The following is a 9,614-nucleotide window of genomic DNA, read 5'->3' on the forward strand; positions in this document are numbered from 1 at the left end:
TGAGTTACTATTAAAACTAGCAAAAATGAAAGGTAATCATAACTTATCAAGTTTTATAAAAATGTTGAAGAGGTTCTCTTAAAAATGTAATTGGTTATGAGTTATGCGTTTTTTCAAAACAAAACACAAAACCACGATAAATGTGGCATAGCTTATAGTATTATTATAGGTCTATTTTATTTTCATAAAATGTAATATACCTATATTATTATGTCCATTTTCAACATTGAAATGGAAAGCCTACTATGGGTATTATTTATGTAATTTTGTTTAAGACTACTTATCTAAGCCATTAATTTTACTCTTTCTAATGAATGAAAATGATTAAATAACACAAAAAAAAGTCATAGCCAACAAGAGTTGACTATTGGTCTGATGATGGTGAGATAAAATAAATCACGTTGTTGGGGCAAAAACAGTCAGACATCTTAAGTGAGTGTGACTCTACAGCTATCCATGTCTGTTTATTGGAACAATTTCGTTCCACCAGTTGGTACTCTTACTGCCTTCACCTTCCTCTCGGCAGCCACAGTCCGTTCTGTGTCTGCGTGTGTTTCTGTATCGGCAGCGGCAGAATGGTCCCGGGGATTAAAGTCCTGCACAGAGAACAGAGCCGACAGTGTTGTCAGCACCATGGTGGTGCCAGGCGGGCCCTGGAAATACTGGGAGACACTGGTCAAGGCGATGGCTGCCTAAGCTCCATGCTGCACCCGGAACTAATGCGAGATAATACTGAAGGCGAACTGGAAACTAAAACTAAAACAACTGAAAGCTAAACTAAAATAAGTAAGTTTATTTCAGGAAAAACCTGGTTACCAACTACATGGCGATAAGCAACATTACACTCCGATTCTAGTGCGCTCATTTGAAATAATAACCAACTCTGTCAAGTTAAGCATCTCTGTTTCCTCCAAAGACTCATAAAAATACATTAAAAAGTTAGTACTCTGACCCGGCCGGCGTGGCTCAGTAGTTGAGCATCGACCTGGGAACCAGGATGTCACGGTTTGATTCCCAGTCAGGGCACAAGTCAAGGCGGTGGGGAGAGATGGGGGCGCGCAGGAGGCAGCCGATCCAGGATTTTCTCTCATCATTGATGTTTCTCTCTCTCTCTCCCTTCCCCTTCCTCTCTGAAATCAATAAAATATACACATAAAATCTAGTATTCTGTAAGCCTTTCCTTTTGACAGATAGCTACAGTAGATGCAAGACTCTACCTTAAAGGGCCAGTCTCTCTTTCCTGGACAGTATGCACAGAAACGAGCCCTAATCAAGAGGAATCCACTCTTAGGGGCAAGGCTGCCGTTTTGAGGTCTCTCTGCTCCTCTACAGACGCTGCTCCGTTTGAACATCTGCACGTACAACCCCGGAGAGAAAGCGGAGGCTTTTGTGGCCCCTTCGTCTGGGAAAGCTGGCCGCAGGGAGAGCGGGCCAGCGGGGGACCCACCTTGTGGGAGCAGGGGAGCAGCCTGGCGTACTGGCTGGGGCAGAAGGCCTGCAGGCAGAGGCGGCACTGGAAGCCGGGCCCCAGCAGCTTGCTGTTCTTCGTGATCATCAGCAGGGGCAGCGACCGCACCACGGGCCTGGGCGTGTGCACCTGGCTGGGGAGGGTGAGCGGAGGTGAGAGCTCGTCCGGGACTCCCCGCTCAGGAGGCTCGTCCATGAGGGAGCCACCTCCGCAGCGGTTATGAACAAACACCTGCTTTCCTGGACGGAAAAGAGTCAGTCTCGGACGGCAGACAGTTCCACAAAGTCTACTGTCTTGATCCTGAACAAGGAGGAACCAACATTCACATCCACGTCATCAGGAATCAGGTGTAGGCCCAGCCAGTGTGGCACCGACCTAGGAGCCAGGAGGTCAGGGTTCGATTCTGGCCAGGGCACAGGCCCGGGCTGTGGGCTCGACGATCCCCAGTGTGGGGGAGGGGGGGAGCGTGCAGGAGGCAGCCGATCCATGGTTCTCATCATGGATGTTTCTGTTTCTCTATCCCTCTCCCTGCCTCTCTTTCTCTAAAAGAAATCAATAAAAACATTTTAAAAAAAGAATGAAATTTAGTCATTTCGATTTAAAATAGTAATCTGAAAACCAGAGCAGAATTTTGATGAGAATCATACCAATTATTTCAGTCTGAGCCAACAGACTCAGACTGAAATATAAATATATATATTTTAAGAGCATACGACTCATTGGCTCTCCTGTCTGGTGGGAAGGAAGGCGCTCACTGGCCGCGTTAGATGTTCCCGCTGCTGTGATAAGCCTGCAGATCCTATTGCCCGATGACCTCACTTCCCGGGGGGGGACGCTGACCCTGTCGGTATTGCCGGACCGGGTGGCTGTGGCTCTGAAAGGACCAGGCCCATTTTGCACCCAGAGTCACAACCAGCAGAGCTGAGGGTGAACGCCTCCCTGTACTCAAAAGCCGCTGGGGACGCACGTCCCCGGCGTTCGTGGGAACACCCCAGGCCTCCTGCTCCTCCGTAGATGCACCGGTGGCTCCAGGGCCCGCTTTTACCAAGGCCACCCGAGTCCCAGGGAAGATGCACCCGTTTCCATCAGCTCAGCGTCCCCTGACCCCCGAGTCTCCCTCCTGTGTGGCACGCTCTCTGTCTCCAATGTCCTGCCGCCAATGCTCGCTGGCCTTCCCACACATTGCCCGCACCCTGAGCCGTATGGCTCCTCATCCCCTCGGCCAGGGCCCAGGGCCCAGGGAAAGGAGACAGAGCCTCTGTTTAGGTGCATGAAGGGCGGTGGTCCCCAAAGTGCCCACAGGGCATGGGCTAAATATCCCCTGGGTTATGTGTATCTATAATAATAAAAGCATCATATGCTAATTAGACCTGATGTCCTTCCAGACGTCCTTCCAGATGTCCTTCCGGACTACCTTCTGGATGAAGTCAGGGCTGCAAGGGAAGCCCAGGTCCCAGGTGCCTGCCAGTGGCTGGAGGGAAGAATAGGTCCTAGGTGCCAGAGGGAAGCCGGTGCGGCAGATGGGGGGAAGGCCGACTCTTGCACGAATTTCGTGCATCTGGCCTCTAGTATACACTGACCGGCCAGATTATTATGACCACCCCATCAGTACAATGAAGTGAATTAGTTATGCAAATAATAATAATAATAAAACCTTGAGAGTATTTGCATAGGAAGTTTTCAATATTCAGTGTTTTTGGAAGTGTCAGTGAAGTACTGATGGGGTGGTCATAATAATCTGGCCACTCAGTGTATATATACATTTTGTTTGATTAATTCACTGAAATTATTTTTTAAAAAGTATTCAATTTTATTCCACCCTTTAAAAATGACCTTTTGCATATATTTTACAATGTAGCTAGTAGGTTAATAAAAGCAGCAACTTCGATTTTTTTAGTAGTTAAGGGGCATGACACAAGGTCTGGGGGCCTGCCCACTGGAGAACAGAACAGTCCCGTCTGTGTTCTGATCACAGCCAATCGCTCGGCACTCTCCCTGCAAGAGGGTGTGTGTGTGTGTGTGTTGGGCGGGGGAATGGAGGAGGGGGAGGAAGTTTCCTGGAGGGGATGTTTCTGATGACGCAGGGCCAACCACATCAGAACAGATCTCAAATCCCCCTGCAGGGGTCCTTTTCTTCTTCCTCTTTAAACCACTTTACGATTTATTATCTCAAACTTTACTGTTGACAGTATTACATGTGTCCCCCTTTTCCCCATGGACCCCTTCTAGCCCACCTGCCCTCTGGGATTCATCACTCTGGTCCATGCTTCCATGTCTCTGGAGCTACTTTGTTCATCGGTTTATTTTGTTCATTAGATTCCACATGTGCGTGAGGTCATGTGATACTTGTGTTTCTCTGACTGGCTTATTTCATTTAGCATGACACTCCCCAGGTCCCTCCATGCTGTCTCAAAGGGTGCGAGAGCCTTCTTTTTACTGCTGCATAGTGTTCTGTGGTGTAAGCGGACCCACAGCCTTCTTATCCACTCACCTGCTGATGGGCACTTGGGCTGTTCCCAGATCTTGGCTACTGTAAATGGTGCTGCTGTGAACACAGGGGTGCATACATAATGGGTCAGTTTTAATTTTACATCTATTAAGATGATCATTTAATTACTGTACTACTTCCCCAGGACCTAGTGCAACCTCTGGTAGAATTAATACTAATGACAGACGACGTGATTGGAATATTTGCCGTGTGTGTTAACTCCCTTCAGACTCACAGAAGTCCTGCACAGCTGGTTTTAGAGTCATCCCCATGCAATGCGGATGTCTCTGCCCGAAGGCAGGCAGCCGGCCTGGCTGCCCTGGGCCTGGGTTTACGCCGTCTGACCCCAGGCCTCGCTCCCCACCTGCTTACGGCAATGTCCCCTGGCCTGTCATGAGGACTCAGTGTGTATTTATCGAACAAAGGACTGAATGAAACTTGTCAAACTCAATCGTTATATAAGTACCCCACGTCCTCCACGAAATTTCTGAGAAGCTCACCCTGGCTTTTCTTGAAAATGTGGTGTCTGTTCTTCTATGTCATTGCTAATATCTCTGTATTTTCCAGTCTCATCGGATCTCTTTTCTAGCAATTTCCATCTTTGATTTCTCTTCTGTAATAGAGAAAACGTACATGTTTCTGTGCCGATCACAAACACTTTTATTTCGCAAATTAAAGTTCATAGGCTGCATGTCAGTAACATGATATGAAACTCAGTCTGTAGTGGTCAGATCTCTTTAAGAATGCGTCGTCAGGTCCGATGGCTGTCCTGACGGCTGTGTACAACGCAGTTACTGTGCTGGGTTTTACAGATCACGAATGTACGTACCAATTGCCCGGCACATCCCTGTGGGAAAGAGCTCTCCAAAGGGTAAGGTCCTTGGTGTCTATTCAGTCTCATGTCACTCTTCTCCAGAGTGTCACCGAGTCCTGTTGTTCTCAGACGCACTTCATTCCGTTTCCCAGGGGACCCACACGGTGTCCCTCGGGGACACTCACCTCCCGGAAAGTGAACGCGTGGGAGCCGTGGCTGCAGCTGGGGAAGCAGTCCTGGCACAGGTGGTACTCCTCGCACTGGGTGCACCTGGACACGCGGGCAAGGAAAACCCAGTTATTTGGATGTTTGGGATGAAGAATTCTGGCCACAATTTCCTGGGAACCAGGCAGATGTGCGGAGGCCCATCTAAACGTCCCACCTTGTGTTAGTTTCCTGTTGCTATGGTAACAAGCGTCAACACAGGCAGCAGCCTGAGCAATGCCTGCTCATTAGTTACTGTTTTGTAAGACAGAAGCCTGATGGTCTCCGTGGCTGAAATCCAGGGCCCAGGAGCTTGCACTTCCTCTTGGACGAGAGCGCTCTCCTGTCCGTCCACCTTCCCGGCCGCCCGCCCTCCTGCTCCTCCTGTGACCCCCCCTCTTCACCTCAGGGAAAGCGGGGCAGCACCTCTGAGCCTGCCCTCCCGCTCACAGCGCCCCCCTCTTCTGTGTCCCCTCGTCCTGTCCCCCGGGCTGACGCTGGCCCCAGGGACGCAGGAGAACGAAGGGCCGTGAGCGAGGGAGTTCGTCCAGGACCATCAGCAAAGCCGGGCCCAGGACCCCAGGGCGGTGCCACTGGGCATCTCCATCTGGCTCAGGATGGGCCTGCAGAGCCCTGCCCTCGGGCGAGGGAAGAGCAGGAGACAGTGAAGTTCTGGGTCCTGGCTCCCTACCTCCCAGTCTGGAAACCCTCCCCACAGGCCCAGCGCCCATCGGGCAGGGAAAACGCTCCCTTAGGAGGGGAGGCGGGAGGCGGCCAGATGCCTGGGCCACAGGGAGGAGGGAACTGGCCCCCCAGGGCCCTCGGACACTCACTTGTAACACCGCCCCTCGATCGGGCACAGCCTGCAGCTGTTGCAGGGGATGCCCAGCTGCTTGTCCAGCCGCTCCTTCTCCGCCACGGTCACCAGTTTGCTCGCGTTTTTGAATTCCTCCAAGATCAGGCTTAAGGGTGCAAAGTCTTCCCGGCACAGCGGACATTTCAGCATAGACGTGCTGGATACTGCGTCCTGGTACTTGGCCAGGATCTTCATGCATTTGATGTGCACGTTATTGCCACAGCCGAACCTGTGAGAAATGAAGTGAGGCTGCCATCTGTGTACACAAGGCTCTGTAAATGCGTGTCAAGACAGTGTTCTCTGCTACCATCTTTATTCCCATAAAAACAGACCCGAGCTTCCAGCTATAACTCGTTTGCCTACGTCAACGCCCACTCTATCTTCTCCTGTCTGTCTAGTCTGTCATCTTTAATTTACTGCATCAGAACTCCAAGCTAACTCCCCCATTCAACGAAATGGTGGTAAAAAATTTTGCAGCATGAAAATATTTTCCATTTGTAAAGTGAGAATGCACATAGTATTAACAAAAACGAACATTATAATAGTGATTATTACTTTTTAAAAAATATATATTTTTATTGATTTCAGAGAGGAAGGGAGAGTGAGAGAGAGAGAGAAACATCGATGAGAGAGAACCAGTGATCTGCTGCCTCCTGCACGCCCCTCACTCGGGACCGAGCCCGCAACCCGGGAATGGAGCCCTGAGCTGCTGGCTCCTCGGCCGATGCTCACCACGGAGCCACACCGCCAGGGCCGGCTCCCTTTTTAAATAAAACGCACGCTGGGAGCAGGTGCCACCTTCTCTTTCTGGAAACCTCGCGGTGTGCGGCATCACCCAGTGAACGTCTCCTGAGAGACACCGTGTTTGGGGAAGTGGTGAAAACTACGTGTGGATACAATTTTGGAAAATGATCAGGAGGGAAAACAAAGAATGAAAAAATGCTCAATCGCAAACGGCTGTCCCCATTTTCCAAATCCGGCTGCCTTCGAGAAAGCTGACGGTGACACTTAATGAACCGTGTGTGACACTGAATTATTAGGTTTACAGACAGAGCTCTGAAAAACAGAATTTTCTTTTTTATCATTTAAAGTAAAATAATCTTTACTTTTGGAAAACTCTCTGTAACCACTCTAAACCATGGCATTTATTCGTGTGTTAAGAGAGAAATGTCCAGAATATTCGACTTTAATAAACTTAAAGAGAACAGAGTCGAGTTAGGTTTCCATTTTCACCCTTTAAAATGTAGCCCGGAAATAGTCAGAGTAAGAACAGGACCTCCCACAACATATACATTAGGAGACAAGAGGAGGCCAAGGAGCCCTGACTGGTCTTGCTCAGTGGACAGAGCGTCGGCCTGCGGACTGAAGGGTCCCAGGTTCGATTCCGGTCAAGGGCATGTACCTAGTTGCGGGCACATCCCCAGTGGGGGGTGTGCAGGAGGCAGCTGATCGATGTTTCTAACTCTCTATCCCTCTCCCTTCCTCTCTGTAAAAAAAATCAATAAAATATATTTGAAAAAACAAAAGAGAAGGCCAAGGAAACACGGCGTGTAAATGTATGTTTGCCGACAGCGTGCCATCCCGGCGTCGGTCACAGACACATGGCGTGAGGGGGTTTTCACGAGGTGTGGGCGGGAACAGCACCTGCAAAAGGTGACAGGGAGCCTCTTCTCCAGCAGCAGCTCCTGGCAGATGGAGCAGATGTCCTCTGGGCCCACCTCCTTCCGCTTCACGCCCCCGTCGCCTTCCGTGTGCGCACGCGGGTCGTTGGCTGGTTTGGGGGCCGATGGCAGGCGGCCCACCCCCCGAAGCAGGTCGTCGATCTCTCCTTCCACCAGGCCCAGCTGCAAAGCGTCTAGGGGACCCCCCCCGACACCCCGTGTTAAAGTCCAGCAGCATGAGGGCGGCACAGACGTGACGGCTGGTGCTGCGAGCCGGCCCTTTCTGTCCAGTGTCAGGGGACAGCGCGGGCGAGTGACTACATCACCTTCACCACGGCTTTGTTTCCCTTCGGAGCCAAACGGCCAGGAAAGACCGATTTATAAAAAGAGTGGGCAGTACTTCGCTTTCCTCACTACCAGAGCCTGTGCAACGAGTGCATGTGAAGGGTTTTGGGTTAATTGTAGGATTATAATTTGTGAACCTCAAAATAGTTTGTATAAAAGCACATACAACTTACATTCATGATTCCTTGGGAGCTTGAATTTTTTCAACAAGATCCTAAGATTCACAAGCAGAAAAACAAAACAACACATTTATTTCTGATAGGACCTCAAAAATCACCTCATTGTAATTTTATAGAATTCACACTACTGGATGCAGAGGATAAACTGAAAACCCCCACCAGCTTTGTTATGAAAGCAGTCCCATTTATGTTTTAAAATGAGCACGTGTGAAAAAAGTATGATAAATGGAAACGAGAGACATTTACAGTAAAGGAATTTGCCAGACAGGGTCCAGGCATTTCCTCATGACATCAGGTCCTTTGCAGAGAGGCTAGTGGGGGAATTCGGGGGTTCACAGGACCCTTTAACTTTCCCAAACGTCTCCTCCTCCCAGAAATGGAGTGATTTTCTGGAGAGAGCACCAAATGGCTATTTTCCTACATGAGCCATTGTACTGTATGACAGGAAAAATATTTTCAAAATTACCAATGAAAATGGAATATGACTATTTTTTAAAAGTGGGTAATATATATATTAAATTTGTACTGAATATATCAAATATATTTCAGTATATTAAATACTTGTATTATATTTCCATCCGGTTGATAGTTAATATACAGTAAAACCTGAGTTACGTGACATAAGTAACAGGAAAGACTGCCCTTGCCCCAAGGAAGCTGGCAGAAAATAAAAATGGGAAAAAAGATATTTTAATGAGAATAATAATAAAAGCAAACAGCAAGTTTTGAAAGGGCCATCCATATTTGATAGCTTTACGATAACCAGAGCAAGTAACTTGTTAGTAGATGCTCAGTAAAAACTGATCAAAACAAAAAATTTGGTAAATAAAAGCATTAGGAATAACGGATGTTACACTGTTTTTTTTTAAAAACCTATAAACAAAAAGCATTAGAAATATGAGATACACAGTATTTTCTTACAATCTTGTTGATTTTTTTCTCTCTCAGATATCAATCACAAATTTTCTATAATAATATAATGAATGACTTTTTGACATTAGTATAGTAGATAAACAAAACGAATTGAGTTAAACTAAATGCACATTTATTACTTTATTTCTGGAATTCCCTTACAAGTAGATTCTGACATTAGAGGACAAATTTCAGATTTGATAGAAGAATCTCCAGTTAAGTCCTACTTCTATCTTGAAAGACAGTGTCAAATGCTTATTGAAAAGGAAAACAATAAGCTAAAGAATATACACGCTAACCAAACGCATAGTTATCAATGACGTGAATTGCCGGGAGCCGCTCCATCCTTGCTGTTTCAAGGGACCTGGTATATATGGCATGCTGTTCTTAATATGTTTGCTCACCTTCTTGGTGCTATGTATTTTAACCAAGGTCACCTCTCCGAGAAAGGCTGTTTCCCCAGGTAGGGATTTTCCCCTGAAGTTAGGGAGGAAATAAAACCCCTTAACTAAGTGCCAGGCGGGTAATTAATCACTTTAACTACGAACAATCATGCTTAAGCTGAATAATCTTTACTCCCTGGAATGGAGATAAGAAACGCCCTAACCTTTGGAATAGAGATTGATAGGATTGAATAAACTGGTATAAATACAGATGTAACAGGACAACAGGACACAGAACATAGAA

The 9,614-nt window shown here is 47.7% G+C and overlaps 1 protein-coding gene across 1 annotated transcript in view; it reads right to left on the reverse strand.

Moving 5' to 3' along the window:
• Positions 1-9,614, reverse strand: part of ZSWIM2 (zinc finger, SWIM-type containing 2) — a 189,222-nt gene that overhangs the window by 1,174 nt on the left and 178,434 nt on the right. Inside the window, 6 exon segments of the mRNA XM_015566108.1 lie at positions 1,448-1,601; positions 4,457-4,569; positions 4,956-5,040; positions 5,808-6,059; positions 7,475-7,685; positions 8,010-8,050. Of these exon segments, the coding sequence (XP_015421594.1) occupies positions 1,448-1,601; positions 4,457-4,569; positions 4,956-5,040; positions 5,808-6,059; positions 7,475-7,685; positions 8,010-8,050 (856 nt within the window).

This window comes from Myotis davidii, unplaced genomic scaffold (genome assembly GCF_000327345.1).
Source record: "Myotis davidii unplaced genomic scaffold, ASM32734v1 scaffold221, whole genome shotgun sequence".
NCBI lineage: Eukaryota > Metazoa > Chordata > Mammalia > Chiroptera > Vespertilionidae > Myotis > Myotis davidii.